Source organism: Canis lupus, chromosome 6 (genome assembly GCF_048164855.1).
Source record: "Canis lupus baileyi chromosome 6, mCanLup2.hap1, whole genome shotgun sequence".
Classification (NCBI taxonomy): domain Eukaryota; kingdom Metazoa; phylum Chordata; class Mammalia; order Carnivora; family Canidae; genus Canis; species Canis lupus.
Genome location: NC_132843.1, coordinates 64202554 through 64225375, shown reverse-complemented (window position 1 = coordinate 64225375; position 22822 = coordinate 64202554). Strand labels below are relative to the sequence as shown.

The 22822-nt window shown below is 47.4% G+C and overlaps 2 protein-coding genes across 6 annotated transcripts in view; one reads left to right on the top strand and one right to left on the bottom strand.

The window, feature by feature from the left end:
* Window positions 1–10577, top strand: part of RGL1 (ral guanine nucleotide dissociation stimulator like 1) — a 249980-nt gene extending 239403 nt beyond the window's left edge. For all 3 annotated transcript variants that reach the window (XM_072830925.1, XM_072830923.1, XM_072830924.1), the window contains 3 exons: window positions 692–946; window positions 5346–5460; window positions 8099–10577. In XM_072830925.1, the coding sequence (XP_072687026.1) occupies window positions 692–946; window positions 5346–5460; window positions 8099–8286 (558 nt within the window). In that variant the 3' untranslated portion in view covers window positions 8287–10577. The remainder of the gene's footprint in view (window positions 1–691; window positions 947–5345; window positions 5461–8098) is intronic.
* A 5396-nt stretch (window positions 10578–15973) lies between these two features.
* Window positions 15974–22822, bottom strand: part of COLGALT2 (collagen beta(1-O)galactosyltransferase 2) — a 117647-nt gene continuing 110798 nt past the window's right edge. For all 3 annotated transcript variants that reach the window (XM_072830919.1, XM_072830916.1, XM_072830918.1), the window contains exons 11-12: window positions 21688–21894; window positions 15974–19932 (exon numbers count right to left, since the gene is read on the bottom strand). In XM_072830919.1, coding sequence (XP_072687020.1) covers window positions 19656–19932; window positions 21688–21894 — 484 coding nt within the window. In that variant the 3' untranslated portion in view covers window positions 15974–19655. The remainder of the gene's footprint in view (window positions 19933–21687; window positions 21895–22822) is intronic.

The window sequence follows — 22822 nt, the reverse complement described above, 5'->3', positions numbered from 1 at the left end:
ACTTGCTGTGTGAACCTGGCTGTGGGACTCTGGGAACTTGGGAGCAGGTCATGGTGGTGCTGCCAGCAGTTTTCTCTCTAGCCTCAGGTCCCCCAGCAGCAGGAAGCTACTGCCCCCAGGTGATCTCCAGGGACCTTCCAGAGACTAATAGTCCATGCAGCACCCATATAATCTGTGGTCCTTATCTTAGAAACTTCTAAGAGTACAGACATTTCTGTCCTGCTACAAAGTCTGATTGTAAAGTGGAGCCAGGATAGAAGTGATCTTGGTTGGGCTTGTTAAGCAGCATCCCCACTCAAGGCAGTAGGACTGGACAAACTGTTGGTAAGTAAGGCTTTCTTCCAGCCGGGAAGCTTCGGACCTCCGCAGGTCCATATTCCTTCTAGCTTCTGGTATCTGCTGCCATCTGCTGGTCACTTCCTTAAAAGCAGCTAAAACCTGGGGCATTGCTAGAGCTGCCCTGTGTCTGTCCTCAGCGGGATGCAGGGTGACCAGGGCAAGTGAGGAGTCGCTCATAGGCATCTGCCAAAGGGTGCTTCCACCAGGGCCAAGACGTGATGTGCTGCGGGCTGTCATGGGGGAGATGCTTACTCATCTCAGCATCTACCTCTGCTTTGACAGTTGCAAGGCGCACCACTGGCCAAGGTCCTTAACAGTTCTGTCTGCCTCTGGGCTGTGTTCACTCCTCCAGCTCTCCGAGTCTTCCTCGTCGTGTTCCTCTATCCATTCCATGGACACCACTTCCTCAGGGATGTCGTCCTTAATCAACCCCCTCTCCTCCCCTCCGTCCTGCAACAACAACCCCAAAATCCACAAGCGCTCCGTCTCTGTGACATCCATTACCTCGACAGTGCTGCCTCCCGTTTACAACCAACAGAACGAAGACACCTGCATAATCCGCATCAGTGTAGAGGACAACAACGGCAACATGTACAAGAGCATCGTGGTAAGGCCCTCGGACCGACCCCTGAGTGTGTCCAGTGTTGGCACACACGCACATTTGCCCAGAACAAACATGCACCTAAACCTCCCTGGGTGTGTACGCCAGTCGTGTGTTTATATAAAAATCCACCATCAAAAAAAAAAAAAAATCCACCATCAGTGCCCGTAAAATAGAATTTTTACATCTTAAAAATTGCTAAGACTTACTCATCTAGATCCTTGTCACTTTTTTTCAAAACTGTCAGTTTGGATGACTGTGTAAATGTAAAAATGCATGCCTTCTGGGAAATCTTCCCTGTGGGATTACGTGTCTGGATTTATAACGAATTCCCAAGCATTCTCAGCAGCGTCTTCCCGTGATGGCAAGTTTTTCTCCCTTAGTCATTTGGAATCAAACTGAGTAAGGTGAATGATCAAACTGGAAATGCAGTTTGAGCCCATGAGGAATTATATTTAAAAATTTAATTAGCCTGACCTTTTTGCCCTTCTTGTGAAAACTGTATTTCTGACAACATCCCAAAAGTGTTTTTGAATTAATGGCAGGCTTTTTGGAACACACACAGAGCGTCTCCTGGTAGTAACTTTGGGTCTGTAATTACAGGAAGAGACTCCTTCGTTTATAGGACATGTCATATGTTAAAGAGCGGCTTCTCGTTTGCAGTGAATCCCACCGCTAATGCTCTATCTTCATCGCTTGCCTTCTGGGGGAGCCCACTGAGTGCTTACGGGCTCAGCTCTGAATATGACATAAGTAACATGGAGGCACTGTCTCCTCCCATTCCAAAGAAAAGCTTTCCCAAGTCACTCATCAAATCAACAAAATACTTCTTGAACATTGGTTGTGTTCTGGTCACTGGGCCAGACTTTGTGGACAGGGAGATGAGTGGGGTGTTTCTGTCTTTGAGGAACTTACAATCAAAAGGGAGATGATAAGCAATATTTAAAACGTACCAAATTGTCTAGTGGAGGTCAGACCAGATTGTAAAGTTTCTGCGATCCTCATGAAGGAGTTTATGTCCTACAGGCAATAGCATCTCGTTGACAGCTTTTAAGTAGTGATCAGATTGTTCACTGAAAAGGTAGCTGACACTGGAGAGATGGTGCTGGGGTTAGGGGTGTAGGTTGGAGGCGAGGAGGCAACTTAAGCTGCTATCAGGGATCCCTGGGTGGCTCAGCGGTTCGGTGCCTGCTTTTGGCCCAGGGCATGATCCTGGGGTCCCAGGATTGAATCCCGCGTCAGGCTCCCTGCATAGAGCCTGCTTCTCCCTCTGCCTGTGTCTCTGCCCCCACCCCTCTGTGTCTCTCATGAATAAATAAATAAAATCTTTTTTTTTTTTTTTTAAGAAGCTGCTATCATAGTCCACGTAGGAGATGATAAGGGCTTGAATGACAGTCATGTGGCTGGAGACAATATGGATTTTTGAAAGATTTTTATGAGGTAGAATTGTAGAATCAATTAGTTTAGTCATCAACTTTGTGTTACCACTGTGGTGGATGAGGAAGAGGGAAAACTGAGGGCTGTCCAGGCAGCTTGGTGGTTGGTGGTCCGATCAAGTGAGGTATGAACTGCAGGAGGAGGAGGAAGGTTTTGCTGCAATTGGAAGGACTGATATTGTCTAACAGATGGGCAGAGCCCCTGCTGGTGCCAGGCTGGTGCTGGAGACAAATCCAGGAGTTGTCTGGCCCACTGGGTGGACAGGGGAACCCCCCTGGGAAGCCGTGTCATCGGTGTCATTATTGTATGCTCGGTGTGGCTTCTTCACAGGGCTTGTCTTCCGCATGCTGGCCTGTGAGTCCCACCTTGTAACTCTTTGGTGGCTCTGAAGTAAAAACTAAGAATTGACGCATGCAACTGTGTGGATGGATCTCTAAAGTTCCGCATTGAGCTAAAGAAACCAGACAAAAGGTTATATGCCACAGGAGTCTTTTCTTTCAAAAAGAGGCCAACCTAACCTGTATTAGAGGCTAACCTCAGGGAAGAGCCACAGGGAATTCTTTGCGTTCTGTACTTAAGGTACGTGAAGGGGACACCCCAGCGCCATTCAGTACAGTAGCCACCAGCAACGTGTGGCAGCTGAGCGATTAAAATGGAATAGTCCCAATTGAGATGTGCCGTGAGCGTAAAACATACACCAGATTTTGAAGACTTAGTACACAAGAAAGAATTTCTCATCGAAAATTTTCATACGGATTGTATGCTGAAAAAATAGTTGGGATGTATTGGATTAAATAAAATACATCATTAAAACTAGCTTTCCTTTTAAAAAGATTTTTTTACGACGGCTCCCAGACATTTGAAATTAGAAACGAGGCTCTCGTCGTTTACTGACTGGTGCTGGTTCGGCGTGTCAGCCAAAGGCGGCGTGAGTGATCCTAACCGTGATCCTCCACTCCATGCAGTACCTTTGACGGGACAGAGTAACAAGCACCCGAGGAAAGCCCTTGGCCATAGCCCACCTTGCTTGGACACACCTGGGGAAGTTTAAAGAAAATAAGGGGAGCTGGCTTTCTTCTTAGGTAGGTTTAAAGTTGACAGCTTAGCCTGACGTTACTCACCTCAGCCTGCCGTGCATCCTCAGAGTGGGATCCTTTCTCTTTAGCTTTATGCTCCTGGTCCCGTTTGATCCAGCTGTGGGAGTATTTTCTTTAGACTATCAAAACACAAATCTCTTCCTTCAGAATTTTGTGCGCATCTGTTTCTCCCTTGGAAATGAACACACCGGTTGTTTAGGTGATAGACAAATGAACAAGGTCTCTGTTGCGTGCAAGGACCCCACTGGAATGCATGTTGTTTACTGAATCACAAATCCCTGCTGCTGCTCCAGACCAGGGATGGCCCTGCCATCTTCAGGCTCTTTTTTTTTTTTTTTTTTAAGTTTTTATTTATTCATGAAAGACACAGAGAAAGAGAGAGGCAGAGACACAGGCAGAGGGAGAAGCAAAGCAGGCTCCATGCAGGGAGCCCGACGTGGGACTCGATCCCCGGTCTCCAGGGTCAGGCCCTGGGTGGAAGGAGGCGCTAAATCACTGAGCCACCCAGGCTGCCCCACCTTCAGGCTCTTGATGACAGTTTCTTGGAGGACATTTCTCTTCCTCTTCCTCCTCCTTCTCTTCCTCCTCTTCCTCCTTTTCCTTCTCCTCCTCCTCATCTTTCTCCTCCTCCTTCTCCATCTCTCCTTTTACCTTGTGATCAGAACAGCTTTTATTTTTAAGTAACAATAATCTGTGTTTTCTTTTGCATTCTTCCTAATGTGAAGAAATCACGCAAAGGATGGTATGGAAGTCAGCCCTCTTTTCCGCTTTCCCTGAGCACTCTCCAAATAGTTGGCTGGTGTGCTGAGATAGTCAGAATCTGGGGTGAGGAGAACCTTTACTTGCACTTAAAAAGTGTTTGATCTGTTATTTTTAAACACTCGGAGGCTGATTTTTATTGAAGCCTAATTTACATACCACTATGTACACAGGTCTTCAGCATTTAGTTCTATTATATCTGTGTAACTGCCACCCCGAATCTAGATAAAGAACAATTTTCATCCCCCCCAAAATTCCCTTGTGCCCCTTCCAATAATTTCCCCTTTAACCTTAGTGAAGACTGAGATTTGTTACTGTTAGTTTTCTAACACCATAGATTAATTTGGCCTGTTTTTCAAAGAATAGACTCCTCCAGCATGTAATCTTTTGTGTCTGTCTTTTAGTGTTTTTTTTTTTCCTTAATGTGATGCTTTTGAGATTCATCCACATTATTGCCCAGGTCAGTTCCTAATTTATAGCAGCTGCTACGTTGTGTTCTACCGAGAGTGTTCTATGGTCTCTTTATCCATGCCCCTGCTCTCCCTGTTAAAGGAGATTTTAGGTTGACTCCACTTTGGGGCTATTATGCTGTGAACATTTCTGTAGTAGAAGTCCTTCTGTGGACATAGGTTTTCATTTCTCTTGGCAAATACTTAGGAGTGAGTTCGCTGGATCATAGAGTGGCTTGTGTTTTTGAAATGGTCAGTGTGCAGAACTGTGACCATTTGCAACCCTCAGGTCATAACCAAGTACTCAACAGGTAAGGATAATTTTGGCCCAGGAGCAAAGTTTTCACCACACCCTCATATTTTTCCCCACAGTGGAACCTCAGCAGATGTGAGTAGATGGACAAGGCACATGTTCTATTTTACTAAGGAAAGCCACTTGACTCTGAGAGAGTAGGTGACAGAGAGTAGGTGGCCCATCTTCATTTGGCTACTGAGGGTGGAGCCAGGACTAGAACCCAGAAATTCTGGCTCCTGGTCCTGTTCTTGTTCCACTTGGGCCATTATTCCCAAGAAGGCACAAAGCAGCAAGAACAAGGAGATCGAGAGAACCCTTTCAGGAAACAGGAAGCGAAATACTTAGAAACTCATCCATTGTCTTTCCAGCTGACGAGCCAAGATAAAACCCCCGCCGTGATCCAGAGGGCAATGCTGAAGCACAACCTGGACTCAGACCCGGCTGAGGAGTATGAGCTGGTACAGGTCATCTCAGAGGACAAAGGTGGGCACGTGTAGCTTCCCATGGCAGGTTACTTTAGGTTACTTTAGGCAGGTTAAGAAGTCAGAAAATGAATATAATGTTTTTGTGGGGCTTTTTTTTTTTTTTTATGAAACCAATTAGGAGTTTTTAATTGTGCAAGAGTGGGATTGTGTGGGGACCAGTGTCATCGTGTAGAATGAAGCATCTCAAGCTATCCTCCCCCAACAACCCTGTGTTTTCTACAGTTTTGCTGAGCACCCTCCTGCCCGTTCTCTGTAAACTGTGTATCAAGCATTCTTCTAGGAAGAGGTCTCACCCTGTGTGTGGAGGGGCATAGGTGGGGCCCAGTGGGTCTTTGCTGATGGCCTCACATCTCCTTTACCCAATAACGCATGTTTAAGTTGCACGTGAACCTAAAATGTAGTGGTCCTTGTAATAATTTCTCATTTTTTCAATTAGTCATGTGTGAGAGCCTTATAGGATTATCTTTCAGTTTATCATAATTCATGATTGATCTTCAAGTAGCAAGAGCTTCTAACTCCAGAATCTGAAAGCTCTTTACTTCATATGTACTGAGGCAAAGAACTGGTGATCGTACTTCAGTATGCCTAGGAACCCATTGTTTGTAGAAATTCCTTTTAGGAACATTCTGGGAAAATACCCTAAATGTATCTATTTGCTACCTTAATTTGGGATTGTATTTGTTGAGAGGAGGAGAGAGGCTGGTAGTTGGCCCCTCTGTATCCTGATATATCATACAAACTCCATCTAAATAAGTCTGTTTCTAAATACAGTTGTTGACTCAGGCCAACCCTGTCTGCTGACAGACCCAACACTAACCAATTCAAGCATGTAGGGCTATTCACCAACAAGCACCCTATAATGAAAAGAAGATTTATACAAGTTAGGGATATGGGAAGGTAGCAGCTCTTCACACTCCATTTGGCCAACAGATCACCCCTGGGCTGTATCTTGGGCCCAGAGAAGAGTGACTGTCCCTTTTCCTAAAGAAATAATTTCCTAAAAGCTATAGCCTTTAAGGAAATTATTTTTCAGTGAACTCTTGGGAGTTTTCTCATTCGTTCAGCTGGTCCCTTTGTTGTGGGACAAACTCCTGTCAGTTACATCTTTTTTTGTAATTAGAGTTAAAATTCTAAGCCTAAAATGGAGTCTCTTGAGTTTGACCATGTTGCCCAAAAAATAACACTAAGGTGAGGCTGGGTGGGTCTGAAGAACCAGGAGCCCTGAGGTGTAATCTGGGCCCAGCTCTGTTCACCACTTGGGTGGTCTTGGGTGGGCTGCTTGACCTCCTCGGGCCTTGGTCCTTAGTGAAAAGGAGGCAATACCCTACTACTACTTCGTACATCACAGGGCAGTTGTGAGGATAAGAAGAAATAATGTGCCCACAGGTACTTTGGAGGCATGCCTAGTGACATATAGCTGTGAGGTGAGTTATTACTGACCCAGGAATATTTGGGCAGGAGATTGGGAGTACTTTAGTTATTCTTTATGGAACACTTAGGCCACAGAGTGTCACAGAGTCACTGAGAGCCTGATTGCACCAGTCTTGCTTTGGAATTTCAATGTTTGAAGTAAACATAAGCTTCACTGAATCTGCACCCAGATACCTCTATCTGTGGGAGCAAGAGCTCCCTTACTCCACTGCCACAAATGTAGACTCGCCCATTTTACCGCTTTTATTCCGTTTGGTTTTTTAGATACCCGTTACCCCTGAATGCTAAACAGTATATACCTTCTTTTAAAGACAAAAACAAATTAAAATAACTTTACTTGATAATTTCATATTACACTTGGAATAGTCCTTGTTCAGAAATTGCAGCTATCTGACTGGGAATCACTGAAGTAGATACAGTTTATATTTTTTATTTTATTTTAAGATTTTATTTATTTATTCATGAGAGCCACAGAGAGAGAGAGAGAGAGAGAGGTAGAGACACAGGCAGAGGGAGAAGCAGGCTCCATGCAGGAGCCTGATGCGGGACTCGATCCCGGGGCTCCAGGATCATGCCCTGAGCCGAAGGCAGATGCTCAACCTCTGAGCCACCCAGGGATCCCTGTAGATACAGTTTAAATGTTAACAGATATACACTATTTTATTTAGATGCTGTTTAGTATTAAACCGATTTGATTTGGGATGACTTCAAAAAATATTTCAATATTCCAGGTAGAGAGTTCTAGAAAAATCTGTAGATTTTCTTTTTTTTCCCCCCACGTCATTGAATTCTTTTAGTAGCTGAGAAAAGCTGCATGCTGGAGTAGAAAATGGATCATGGGAGGAAGATTATAACCCATAACCTGGGTTATGGCCTCAGTTCTACCGTTGACTAGCTGTGATCCTAGGAGTGTTGTTTTATGTCTCTTGGTCTTTTTGTTTTCACTGTAGCTAAAATAGTCTGTATTTGAACGTTCAGTTCATAGGTCAAATTTCTAAGATCCTCTTTGCACTTCATTTTTAAAAATTGGGATCATGGAGTTGGGCCAGCCAATTTTGGGGGTGGTAGTCATTGTCTGGTTCATTCACATCCTAGGGACAAAGGGCCATAGTCCCTGCCTTGTGACTGGGCAAGATATCCCCCTGCCACTGTCAGCACTGGGCTGACCTACACCAGCTGACTTCTCTCTCCCTTATCTCTTTTAGAACTCGTGATTCCGGACTCAGCCAATGTCTTTTATGCCATGAACAGCCAAGTGAACTTTGACTTCATTTTACGCAAAAAGAACTCCATGGAAGAGCAAGTGAAATTGCGTAGCCGGACCAGCTTGACATTGCCCAGGACAGCTAAACGGGGCTGCTGGAGCAACAGACAGAGCAAAATCACCCTCTGAAGGGAGGGACCAGTGGCCCCTTGCTTGCCAAAGGCAGACTGGGGCTGAGAACAGGCCATGCTGATTGCAACGACCATCCAGTGTTAGAGGATCATTGGCAAAGTCAACAGATATTTATTGAGTACCTCTGGTGTGCAAGGCACTATGATGGGCCTCCTGGGGAAATTGGAGATGAATTTGACATGAAAAGGATGAATGTTTCACTGATTCTCTTTGACCTATTTGAGACTGAAATGCAAATTATCCACTTTTATAAATATATATATATGTACACATATTTGGTACATATGTGTGTGTACGCGTATATATATACACACACACACACACATACATATATATATATATAAATATATGAGGGATTTATGGGATATTCTGGACTATGGAAAAATGAATTTGCACAATGGCCTGGAAAGTTGAGGTCACTTTTTACAGGGAAATAGAAAGAACTGCAAACCTAGTCTCATACCTTCCGAGTAAATGGAATCAATCCTAGGAATACAGAGTGTCCTTTGTGCCAGTATTATAAGAAGTCCAAACCATTTTTATAAAGGAAGAGAATTACTTCCTCCATCAAGTGCCACCGGAAGAGAAGAGCTGCAGAGGCTAGAACTGCCGTGGCTGAATGAAAGGCCGCTTCGGAAAGGGTTTGGATGAGCCAGTGGCTTTAGACCTCTGCCTGCATCTGCCACTTCCTGCTCTCCCAGGGAGGGCCAGGAGGAGCTTCGGAGGCCCACCTGACCCACTGGGCCAGCCTTCATGACACCTCTGGAGTCAACACAAGCCCATTTTGATTTCTGGCATTGTGTTTCTGCCCCTCCCCCCACCACCCCCGACGGACATATCACAATCATTACTGCACAAGTAGCCATGCTCTTTGGTAACTTATCAGCCAGAAAAGAAAGCACAAAAGAATGGTGACTCATTTGGACTCTTACATGTCTTGGAATGCCACTACTTCATTGCCATTTCTGATCGCCTTCTTTTGCATGTAAAACTGTATGTCTGGAGTCTTTTGCCATCTGGATCGTAGTACCTCTCTATTATGTGCAATTTGTTCCTCAGGTGTAGAAATTCCTACTGCGATTGACTACATTTGATCCTCTTGAGCCTGTGAAAGATTTCTGAACAGCGATTGCTCTGTCAATAGGCCCTGGGAAGATGTGCCCTGCTGGTAGCAGCACACTAGTTTACTTACTAACCTTGGTAGCATTACTGTGCCTAGTCACGGGGAAAGAAATGGGGCTACGTATATCATCTAAACCATTTCTAATGAGGTACATTCCAGATGGAATCAATAACATTTTTTTTTCAGGTCCCCACACTTGATGTCACAGTGTTACTGTTAAGTGACATTTTTGTCTCTAGTAACACCACCAACCCTCTCCCTTCTAGATTTGAGCTGTGCTGGGGTTTGAACTCAAAAGCCATAATGTGGGATATTGACATGTGTAAGAAGCACTTTCAGAATGTCCTTTTTCAGACAAAAATTCTCAAAATATCAGTTTTTATTCCAAAAATAAAAAGAACCAACCCAGATACGAAGCATAGATTGTAACATGAAGCTTTTTTTTTTCTTTTTCCTAATCCTGGTAAAGACAGCTCCCAAAGGTTATGTGAGATTTATGTTATGTAAATAGCCATATGATATCTGCAAGAAACACCAGGGAAAGTTTAGAGATGTGTGGCAGTGGACCAAAGAATGAGCCAGGAAGGCCTCAAATTTCTTCTAGGTCTTTCTAGGAGATCAGACTGCCGTGGAAGACCGACTGGGTGTCAGCTAGTCGAAAAGCACTTTCTTCCGTTTGCAAGGCTCGTCCGATTTGTGCTTCTGTGTTTGGAGGAGAGATGGCCAGGGTGCTAGACATCATGGAGATGGAAGTAAATGTAGCCTCAGCCTGAATTTCTTGGTTTGAAGGTCGCAAAATATAGGACCGTTGGCCTGGTTTAGGGTGTGGCTACAAAGACATACATGTTGTGCCCGTGTGCTCGCCCTATGTATTGTACTGTATATGTAGAGTCTAGATTTATATACTGCAATGTAAAAAAATATATATATATATATTTTCCTTTTTTAAAGACAATGGAAACTCCAAGTAGATAAAACATAGCCTCATTTATTTAATGCCACTTTAAATGTCTTAAATTTGTTTCCTGGTGGACAGCCGGGTAATGCTTTTAGCTGCTCGCATGCTTGTCTTTCTGCATCTCCATCACCTGTTTACCTTTTGGTTAAACTAATAAACTGGTTTGGGACTTGGTTGGCATGTGCTGCCAGACCCAAAGGGATCGTATCTGGAGTATTCCTCAGGTGGGTTCTGGGTTCCAGATATGTCAGTAAGCTTGTTGGAAGCCCGCTCTGACCCTATTGGAGGGAGGAGAGGGGAAGTCAGTGGCAGTTAAGAGGGGATCCTCTCCACTGGTGTCACGAGCATTTGGGGGAGAGATATGATATATCAGATATGATGCCTTGACAGATGGCCATTCTTAGGAGTCGTGTGGGTGGGGGACACTAAAAAAAGGAAAAAAAACAAACACCTGAACTTAGAGTTAGGATCCAGAGTAGTACTTTGCCTCCTTTCTGACAGCCTTTTCCCTAGTCTGTAATGGCTACCATCTATGCAATTCTTGAAACCATCCACGGTGCTCTGGATGCCAGGGGGTCCTCTATGAAAGGAAGAAAGAAGGCTTTCCCAAAAAAACAATCAGAACCAGGCCACCTTCACTCAATAGATGAACATTATTGTCATCTCATCCTATGTCCAAAAAGTTTCCAGAATTATTGTCCACTGGATTCTTAAATGGCTCCAAGTGGTCAAATTTTCTGGGCCCTCATGGGATTTTGGAGAGAGCCAACTAGGTGTTTTAATAATTGATAATACGGGGGGCCCTTGGTGGCTCAGTGGTTGAGCATCTGCCTTTGGCTCAGGTCATGATCCCAGGGTCCTGGGATTGAGTCCTGCATCAGGGTCCCCGCAGGGAGCCTGCTTCTTCTGCCTATGTCTCTGCTTCTTTCTCTGTGTCTCTCATAAATAAATAAAGTCTTTAAAAAGTAATTGATAATGTGGGGGCAGGACAAGAAAAAAGAGATTTCTATGGCACTAGGTGACGATTTTTTCAAGATCATTCTAGAAAACTGGTCCCCTTATTTTTGCCTCTGTCTAGAAGCTGGACTTGGTTACTTCTGCCCAAAGAAATATGTCTTAAAACTTCCTTTGGAATCTTTTCAAATCCATCACGCAGCACAAGACCATGAGGAGGCAGACAGTATTGCTCCGTGTCCTGATACCAGTGGTGGCAGGAAGCTGCCTGGATGCCAATCCTCTTGTTCTACAGATGCTGCTGCAGTAGTTGCCACTGGTTACAACAGCTATCCCCAGTTCCACTATGAGAAGTTATTTGCACCGTGTTTTGCTTTGCTATTGCCCCTAGAATCTCTCTTGGAACAGAATACCTCTGCAAGGGACGGGTTAGGCTAGGTTCAGTTAAGCCGAAGAAACAAACCATGAAACCTCAGTAACTTAAGACAGTTTCATGTTTTGTCGTGTGATGGTATGATGCAAATCGGGCAGCCCTCCTTAGGGACGTTCCCCCTACTGTGGCTCCAGGACCCGGGCAGCGTCTCCCATCTCAGGGCCTTTCCTTCAAGACACAAAGTCATGATGGGAGGAACTCACACTGTTCCTAACTGCCCAGACCAAGGTCACAGTGCTGCTTCCATTCGCCGTGCCTGGCCAGTCCATGGAGCGGGGGCGGGGGTGTAGGAGAACACCCGGAGTGGATGGGGACCATTAACCATCTCTGCCACAAAGGAGTTGTGTGTCCTTAGTAGGGTGCATGGATTTGTTCTTTCTTCAGTCAACGAACAAGTTTGTGTTTGGAACACACGGCACTGAGAACCTGAGATGAGGCTGAACAGAGCCAAGGAAGGGCTAATGAGAGGGAGGCGCTCAAAGGAGAAAATACCAGAAGGAGTAATTTAATTCTGTCTAGAATTGGACTTAATAAATTTATGTTTAGCTTTTAGCTGCCACGACCTCCAATTTACACGCTTCTAATGGTGGTTCCTACTTTGATCTATTTTTCAGATGTTGTATGTCAAGTTAAAAGAAAAATCTAGGAAATTTAAAGTGCTGGCACGTAAATCATGAGATGAACTAGAAGCCAGGCAAATTTAATTCTTGTAGCCTCAGATTTTGAAATCTAGGATTTGGTGTGGTTTCTCAGGACCCCTACCTAGAAAACTGGGGAAGCAATTCACTTAGCTAACAGTCTGAGGAATCCAGTGAATTGCACATTTTCTTAAGCCTTGGAAGCCATCTTACAGATGCAGTCAATCCTCTCAGATTGCTATATAGGGGCTGAGGCCCGGAGCGTCAAGTCAGTGGCCCAAAATTAGGGGCAAAGCTCTAAATTATCAGAACCCCACTGTGTGCATGTCACACTGGGCTGGGCACTGAATTCGGAAAGCTCTCTTGACATATATGCTTCCACATGGAACAGGAGAGAATGCCTGGGGTCTGTTGGCTCCATCCCCAGCCTTCTGATGATGAGAATTCACACAAGCCGTCTTGGTTCGATGGGCATCTGGTCGTTTCTTTAAAGTCTCCAGGGAATGTCCTGCTGCGGGTCCGAGCACAGCTACCTGCTTTCCTGGGCATTACCCCATCTCACAGATGAGGAAGCAAAGCCATAAGGATCAGGATGACCTAGTAAGTTAGATCCCCAGCTAGGACTGGAATCCATTTCTGGTCCATGAACTTGCTCTCCTACACAACGGGGGGCTGGGGTGGCAGCTAGGGAAGAGTCCCCTGCAAAGAGCACCAACTGGACACAGAGTTGGAGGAGTGGACGTGGCCCGGGCTTGGGTGCCATCCAGGGGCACTGGAACCAGGCTCAGCCTCCCTGTAAGCCAGCTCTCAGTCCCCAAGGCCTTTATCTCAGGCTTCTCAGAAGCAATCATTTTTATTCCCACCACTGTTTAAGTGCAAAGCAACCATTTGTGGCACAGTTCCAAGTTCTTGGGTACCAATAAATCTAATTTTTAAAAAGTGAATAAACTTTCTGGATTGCTGCAGCCATTTAAAAAAAAAGAAAGCAAGGTACCATTCTCAAAATGAGAGAAGCATCCTAAATGAGACGGTTAGCTCGCTCCCAGACGTGGATCTGCGACCCTCGTTTATACGCTGACACCCAGGCACCCAAGGACTCGGTTTGGCCACTAATCACACATGATATTTCGCAGGTGGGACGTTAGCCTTGGGGTTGGTAGTGCAAGCTCTGTTGCACGTTGGGCTCTGTGAGAGAGAGACCGAGGTGGGCGCGTGGGGTGTTAGTGAGAACGGGGCACACCCGCACGCGAAGCGTTGCGTGGAGCTGGAGAGCGCGCCCAGGCCCCTCACCACCTGGGTCACTTACTTTAGCTGCTGCCTCATCTGGGACGTGGGGCCTGGGGGGAGCCCGGCCGGCGGGGCAGCCTTCCATCGCAGGCGCAGGCCCCCGGGGAGGCCACCCGGCAGCGGCGCAGCTCGGGCGCAGGCGGTGGGCCCTTGGCCTTGCCCACCCGCAGGCCCGGCTTCCGACGGAGCAGCCGGGGTGAAGGGGCCCTGTCTGAACAGAGGGCACCCCACCCCCCGGGAAGGAGCTGGGCCAGCACACGGGGGGGGGGGGCTCCCCTGATTCCCTCTGCCGTCGGGCAGTGTCCCCCCAGCAGGCCCGCTCCCCTGCTCCCTCCTCTGTGCTCACCTGGGCCCGCTCTCCCCCGCGCCCATGGCCCGGGTCATGCACCTGGCGAGGTGCTGCCGTCCCACAGGCGCCCGACCCCTGCGGCCCGGCTGCCACCTCCGCCCCAAGCCCCCTTGTCTGGTTTCTCCATCTGGGCCTCTCCCTCCTCTCTCTGGCAGGGCCTCCAGCCTCACTTTCTCTCCCGAGGCCTGGACTTGGCCTCAGTTGCTCTGTCCTTGCACTTCCCGCCTGGGCTCTCGGAGCCGCCCTGGAGGCCCCTCTTCCCTCTCCCCTCAAACTCCCTGTCCCCCACCCTCGCTTCCTCCCTGGGCCCAGCCTGGACATAATAGCCTCCGCAAGTCTTCACATCAAGACCCGTGGGTTTTTTTTTTTTTAAGATTTTATTTATTTATTCATGAGAGAGAGAGAGAGGCAGAGACACAGGCAGAGGGAGAAGCAGGCTCCATGCAGGGAGCCCGACGCGGGACTCGAACCCGGGTCTCTAGGATCCCGCCCCAGGCCGAAGGCAGGCACTTGATTGCTGAGCCCCCGGGCGTCCCTAAGGGCCAGCGGTTTTCAAAGCAGCCGAGACTCTGCAGGTCACACCATCAACACTTAGACACCTCAGCTCCTGCCCGGGGTGGCGCATGGGGGGCCTCCCTAAACTGCCGGGTCTCTTTTGGGAGAGGACGCTTTGCCGTTATTTTCTGAGCTCTTCTGAAGACCTCAGTGCGCTGCCACCACGCTCTGATCAAATTCTCCAGCGTGTGACCAGCCTCCGCCAGGACGGGCCACCCCAGAGGAGCCGCCTCTGGACCCGCGGGGGCTGCGGGGGCTGCGAGTCAGCTCTGCAGGCCTTGGAATTACTCCAACGTGAGATTTTATTAAAACGCCCATTCCAGCGGCAGCCGAGCCCGAGAAACTACAGGGAGGGACATAAAAACAAACCTAGCAAATTAAAAATGAAGAGAAACCAATGTGCAGAGGTGATCCTTCATTCTTTCCACCCTCTTTGCGGGCAGATGGGAGGATGGCTTTGGGCTGGTGCGGCTCAGCTGGTGTCAGCCAAGCGACCCGAGCAAAGATCATCCCAAGGATTAATACAGCTACGGATGGAAGCAAAAATATGGGCCATTTTAGGTAAATTCACAGAGCAGAAGGGAGCCATTCTCCAGCCCAATAGCACATTTTAATGGAGTTACTTGCCTTGGGATCCTATTTAGTGTTGAAGGATTCTGTCCATAAATTCTTCCTGAAAGTTCGCCTCAACTCTTCAGGCTGTGATTCCAGCCACAGCCTCTTGTCTGAGCTCCTGAGAGGAGGAGGCACCGTTTTCTGTGTAATCTACGATAATGCACTAAACCCCACCAGCGTTACTTCTGTCTTTTCCAATGAGGCAAAAAGGACTTCCTGGCCACCCTGAGTCAGACTCTTGATCCTTGTCCCACTGCGCTGCGTTGACTCAAGGCCGTCGTCAGTCGGCTCACCCACAGGCCTCCTCATGTGCCACTGCCCCTTCGTGGTCCTGGTCCTCCTCCCTCTACCACGTTTAATCAGAACATCCTGGGAGGGAAGGTTCTTTCTAAAATTACAAACTTCCCCACAAACATAAAACATGGGCATAGCGATTATTTCCAAGGCTACCTGTTCCTGGGTTCCTTTGTCACCGTGACATGCTATTTTCTTATCAAATGACTAGCCTCATTTTGACCCTCACTTTGTCATTAGTTAACTCTTCAGTGAATTGGTTACTTGTCAGTCATGGGTAACACTTTTTTTTTTTTTTGTAAGGTAGGCTCCACACCCAACTCACAACCATAAGATCAAGACCTGAGCCGAGCTCAAGAGCTGGGTGCTCGGCCTACTGAGCCTCCCCGGCACCCCGCTCGTAGCTATCACTTCTGGATCGTTTCTCTCCCACTCTGTTTACTTGGGGAGAATGTCTCAAAAGCACATTGTAGAAGCCTTTTGGGAAGACTTCTCTTTATTTTACACTTTATTTCATCACCATTAGGGAAGAAGATCCTTGAGTTTGTAGCTGAAGGGGAACTTCTCTTGTTTTAGACACCAGTGTTTTACTGGAAACCTCTGCATATCTGTCAGGAAAGTAACCAAGAATTCTCCCAGAAACAAAGTTCTCTTCATTCGTGACAGGTGATAACCCAGGGAGGAAGGGTAGCTGACTTACCTTGTCATTGTGATCGGGTCTCAATCTTATTTCCTGTCACCAACCCCAACACAACCCCGACTTCTCAGAACCTCCAGGCCCCCATCACTCCCCAGCAGGCCCTTTCCCAGCCCCTTCTCAGTGCCTAGAAAGCATCCCCACCCACCATACTCAACCCTCCTCCTTCTTTTGAAGGCTCATTCATGTCCCCAAAGCCAACACAACTGTCACCTTCCCGGCCACCTTCCCAACAAAGCTGCCCATCAGTCTTCCTCAGCAGAACCGGGTTCTCTGAGGTCCTGTAGCCCATTTTGTTCCTGTCCCTGAAACAAAGCCTTCCTGCTTGGGTGGCTGCTCCCCTGGACTGTGGAGCCTCCAGCAGTGGGGAACTTCCCTCATCCTCTGAGCATCTTAGTGTCCAGCACAGGGCCTGAAATAGGGCCATGCTCCCATCTGGTTGGGGGAGGCTTGATCTGAAATTCAAGGGGTCACAGAGGCCAACATGGATTCTCTCTCGCTCCTTTTTTTTTTTTTTTTCTCCCCAGGATACAGTCCTATAGTCTTGGACGGCATCTCTCAATGAATGGTGAGTCTCACCTATAGCACAATAATACAAGATGGGCCTTTCCTTGCCACCCTCCCACTGGGGACTCCTGATTTTCCATAGCCCAGAAAATGATTCCACTTACCCACCTCCACCCAGCAGGCTAAAACAACAACTCCCACTGGACAGGAAGGTTGGTGACCACCCTTTCTTGTTCACTATGGGGGTGAGCAGCACCCATGGCCTCCGACATCCTCGGCCTAGTGCAGAACTGGAAGCTCCACTGGCACTGGCCAGTGGTCAATGTTGGCAGAGCCAGTGAACAATCACAATGTTGAGCTATTTTTTTTTTAATTTTTCACAAAGATCTCTAGAAGGCAAGTAGTTTATCGTTTCTCCTCCCTGAAATGACACAGCACGATAGACAGTGTAGGATGCTGCGATGCCGGCTCTTTCCTGTCCTCCGGAGTTCCTGCAGCACGCCCCAGGGAACCCAAAGCAGGGCCCATGCAGTGTGGCCTCTGCAAGTCCTAGGTGCTCAGTCCACGCTCAGCAGCACCAGCACTGCTAAAGTCAAGCTCATCGTTCAGAAGGTCCCACCTTGGATCCCAAGATCCAGAGATGGATCCAGGTGGGGGTTCCAGACAGGGTTTAACTTCCAGAGGCAAAGAGCAGGTGCCACAGCCGGAGATAAAGGCCACTGACACTGCTAAGGGCAAATGTCACGACTTAAGACTAGAGTGGAGACAGGAAGTAAATGAGGTCACGGAACCCCTGGATTGCTGAAGAGACGGCTTTTTAAAAACAAACGCGGTGTGCAGAGCACAATGTTCACAACAAAACAGCGCTGCTTGAGATCCCAGACCCAAGCAGGCGGAAGCAAAGGCTGGGCTAACGGAGCCAGAACTTTATTCACAGTAGAACAGTCCTAATCTAAAATTCTAGAATTTAAGACCAATATCTTTTAAGAATGAGAATTCATAAACCCATCAGACCAGCTGACAGTAAAAGGGAAAAAAAAAATTCTCCACTAAACAAAACCACACAAAAGTCAATTCAATCTTTCTCCACCCGCAACCTCCCGACCACCTCCGACCCTATTAAAAAAAATACATCATGAAAGTCAGGCACACTTGCACACACTCAAATATGCAAACAAAATTCAAAAATACCCAAGGAAACCTTGGAGATCACCTAAGGGTTTTTCACTAGCTCCCCAGATGCTCTTTTTTGTTTTTTTGTTTTGTTTTGTTTTGTTTTTTTAGAAAAGAAGAAGAGGCTCTGACAGGTATGTCTAAGCAGTAAAGACTGAAGTGGGCTGAGATCCCCTTCCTCAGCCTCCCTGCCTCCTAGTCAATGCGGAAGAATATGGACAGTGAGTCAAGAAGGAAGCCAAGGCTGGTGTGGTGTGGAAGGCGAGTGGCCTTGCTGTCCTGCGGCCTGGGGGTGTCACCAGGGAGCGGGGCTGGGTTTACCCAGCAACCCTGCCCGGGAGCTCTGCTCCAAGGCGTGAAGCCCGGGGAGGAGTGTGTGGGGAGGGTATTTCTGGAAGCAGAGTTTTACTGCTTGCAGGCGGGCGAACACAAACCTGAGGCGAAGCATCATGAGAGATCTTGAGCATCACAGATTGTGGAATTGGCACAGAAGGTAGCCCAACACTGCACCTTCTGGAAAATCAATCCATGAGGAAAGCAGAGAGGTCCTCTGCCTGGGATGCTGGCTCCGAGAGCTTCCCTGGTTGTTGGACTCAATCAGTTGATCGGTCCATTATTTCTGAGCAAGTTCTGTCATCCGAAATGGAAGAGCATTTGTTTCCAGATGGTGAGACTCTCCCACTCAACAGGCCTCCCTGGAAGAGCCAGGCTGGGAAATGCAAGAGAACCAGATCTCACACTCACTACTCCCCAGGGTGCTAGGAAAGCTTGAAGAATCTGTTTCTATGCCCAATCCTACAGATATTTCCCCCACATTTTGTAGAATAAATAATTCAAAATAGAACGAAAGATCCAGGCAAGGACAGTTGCTGGCCTGAAAATGCGCTCTGCCTCTTAGCAGTGACTCATAAAACTCACACTCACAATTCACGCCCAGCCTCAGGCGTGAAGGGGAGAGTGTGGCAGGCCACAGAGGCACAGTGACCCCTGGGACAGAAGTTAGACACCGGCCCGAACCCCCTTATATATTAAATTTCTCTTCATAAATAGAGCATCTGAACTCGAGTGACCACAGTAAAAGGCCAAAGTCTGAGTTCTTTTTTCCTCCAATATCTACACAAACCTTCAAATATCTACTAAACTCTACCCACATGGCAAACTTGATGCCTCATGATGAGAGCTTCAATCGCCATGATAGTCAAAGGCCAAGTCTCAGACAGACCCAAATACTCATCCCTATTGGATAACGAGGACTACGATGAACAGCTCGCTTCGGCTCATCACAGAATTCCTTTAAACCGAAGCCCAAATTAATTTGATCTTAAATGATCTGGTCCCCCTGACCTATAAACTTGTTAGGTGCACAAGTTTTCAAGGTCACACTTATGATAGAAAACAGGCCCGAGACCAATGGATGTGATCCGGTTGGCTCGGCTGCCTTGCTTGCCCACTTACAGATGTGACTACCTTCCTCAGGGGTGAGTGTCTGGGCCATACTGTTCATTCTTAATGTGGGAAGCAGTAGCATATGGATAATACACTGAGGGGCTAGGTATCTGGATTGGGGTTTGTCTCGATGGTTGCCAGGAAACTGATCTTCTAACCATCCTAGGAAATTTGGGTTAAGTTTCCCTCTTATCCTCCCCTGTCAAGAATATATTAATTTTGCTCAATCACAGTAGACCACTTTGATTAGATGACGGGGGCCACTAAAAGAAACTGGAGCAAACAGATGAATAGCCCGTTAGAAAAATCAAGGGTGGTGAATTTCCCCTTGGAGGCTTCATAGCTCATCCTTCGAAGGCACAGTGTCCACGGAGGTTGGCGACGGCAGGGCCTCTGTGTTCTTGGCGTTGCGGTGGATGTGACTTTGCTTCCGGGACTTCCAGGAATGGGTCCTATCCCAATCGGTGGCCACTGTCTCATTGTCCCAGATGGTCGAGGTCTCTGTGTCACTCAGATACCCCGGCTGGCCCGTGTAGTGTGTGGGGTAGATGAGCAAGGGTTCGGCAGAGAAGGCTTTTAGGTCCCTGGATTCATAATACTCCTTGTACTCAGCTCTGCAAACAAGAGGTATATGGGTGCGTGAGAGGGTAGGACATTTAGAGAACAGAGGAAAAGAGCAGAGGGGTCCTGCTGGTTGTCTCTTACACTGGCATGGATGCCTTCGATTATTTTTAAAGTTGTGTCCTTTGTGGAAAAGTTTAGTCTACAAACACAATAAAAATTTCTTTAAAAGCCTTCAGAGGAGGGGCCCCTGGGGTGGCTCAGTGGTTGAGCGTCTGCCTTCGGCTTAGGTCGTGACCCCAGGGTCCTGGGATCAAGTCCCACATCAGGATCTCCATGGGGAGCCTGCTTCTCCCTCTGCCTGTGTCTCTGCCTCTCTCTCTCTCTCTCTGTGTTTCTCATGAATAAATAAATAAAATCTTAAAAAAAAAAAAAAACAGCTTCTAGATGATCTAAACAAACACACAAAGAGAAAGGTCAGGATAGTTCTGTTATATTTGGATAGACTTGTTTAAAAGATGAATTTTAGGTCTTACTCTAAAAGCTGAGTGGAACATAACAATAGATAAATGTGATCACTTTGTGGAAGATGCCCTGTTCCTGGATTAATAAATTAGTTGAGATCTGAGCAGCAGGGGTGGGATAAGTGACACAGTGTAGGCTTGGAGGCATGCCAACTTGGCTTTGCATCCCTCCTCCCTGTGGGTATAAAGGGGACAGTGACTCGGCCTCCCCTCCCTCCCCCAGGCTCCTGCGCAGATTATACGAGTGGTCTGCTCCGCCCCTAGCTCAGTCAGTGCTCCGTGGGTGTCAGTTTCCTTTCTGTTACAAGGATGGTGGTTGGCCTCCCTGTTCCTGTGAGGACGCAGATACAAAGTCAGTTGTATCGAAGAGGGTGAGGAGCTAGCTCCAACTGAGGACAGGAGACAAAATGAACGAGACGCAGGACAGGAATTCTCAACCACTCAGATAAAGCCCATCTAGTAAGGAGATCACCCGGCAACTGAGAGAAGGAGCAGAGGCTAGAACCTGGTTTCCTGTTCCTTAATGAATTTAGGACTCATTGATTGAGAAGCTATTATGTGTAGAGTTTGGACGAGGCTCTAAGGACACAGGGTTGTGAGACTCTTCCTGCCTCAATGGGCTCACAGGTTACTGGGGAGACGGACAGGTAAGCCACCAACTTCCATACCCTTCGAACAATGCTAGCTTAGAGTAAGCTCCGGTGTTATGGGAACCCTGAGCATCGTCCTGCCTTCTTCCAGAGATGCCCCACTCAAAGGCCACTTCCACCCTTCCTGAGCCTCTAACACACCTCAGTGACTGCAGGTGTCACAGCCATCACGAGGACTGTTCACAAGTCTGAATTCCTGACCAGACTGTGAGCTCTGCGAAGAGGGGGGCCCTTGCCAGGCCAACAAGCATCCCCAGTGGACTGAGAAGTGAACTGAACTGAAAACTTTAAGGTGCTCAGGAAGATGGCCTTCAACTCCAGGTGTACAAGTTTACCAAAAAAAGGTGAAAAACCAGGAGAGGACCGAGCATCTTATGTCCAGTTAAACTACATACTGGGTATTACAGAAGACCCCTATGAAAGATTCACCGTTTCTGCCTCAGCTTCCCCTTCTGTATAAGGGGGTAATCATTACACTCAGGTCAGCCTCTCTGAGTCATGATTCTGGAAAGATCATTGAGGAAAGGAGTACAGCTTTAGAAACTACCATGTACTGCCAAGAAACTGAGTACCATAATATATGAGCAGGGATTGGGGGGTGCCCATGCCAGGCAGGCAGTGCAGGGAGACTCACACAGGATGCTTGTTGTACATGATTGGCAGGAACTCGTCCACTGGCAGCATCTTCCCAAAAGGATCAGCTCCAACCAGTTTCTGTGCTCCTTCCAGAGAGATGACATAGCCCAGAGTCCAGTAGGAGTAGTCGGCTTCGACCAGATTTCCCACATTGGGCACTGCTTTCTCTGGCTCCTTCACCTGCATCCTCTTCCTACCGATGTAGCTAAAAGGAAGCAGACAGAGGAGAAACACTCCCATGTGAATATTAGACATCTGTAAGAACCGAGCATGGGTTTGCAGATAGTTCTTGAAAGCTTGGACCAACGGCGTCTAACATCCAAAGTATCCCACCACAGAGCACGCCCCATCCACCCACTATGACTGTCATCTGCCATGAACGGGGCCACTTTGCTGGCTCCATTTATCAACATCCCAACTGCTCTTGTCTAGCACAGGCCTCCAGCCTGGAAGTCAAATTATAACTAAAAGATCACTTGGATCATTTTTGCAAAGATGGCAAGGGACTGCCAGCTGTGTTTACAGAGGTTGGAAGTAGACAAAAAAAAAAAAAAAAAAGGGCCAGATGTGAGATCCTGAGTTTTCAAGTCTCTAGAGTCTCAGTCTGATGTTCTTTGGGGCAGCCCTCCAGATGCTGACAAAAAAGGATGTGGGAGAGAAACAGTCTGTGGTAAAAGACCAAGGAACCCGGTGGCCCCAAGGGGGTCCTTCCTGGGGAGAATGAGTGACAAAGCCTGCCTGGCTTTCTCTTCCTCAAGCGCAACTAAGCTCTGCCCTTTGTTCTAAGAAAAGCACCCAGGCTGGTCCTTTCCTCCTCGGACACAGGATATACCCTCCGCCATTCCAGTGTTCCCACAGGCTACCCGTGGATCTATGATCCCTCACTTTTGTCTGGAACTTGTCTGTCTTCTACTTTCCTGGAGCAAGTTGAGGAGGTAAGGGCTTCCTGCCTGGAGGCAAAGCTGACTTCCTCTATTTTGTCTTAAAATGATCTCATTCAACAGTTAAAGGATTCCTCTTGTCAAAACATCCCACGATTTGTAGAATAAGTCATTGTTCACCTTCTCAGGAATCAAACACAGATCCTCTCAGCCACTGTCCCTTGAGACTACAGAGTCTGAATCTCTCTCATG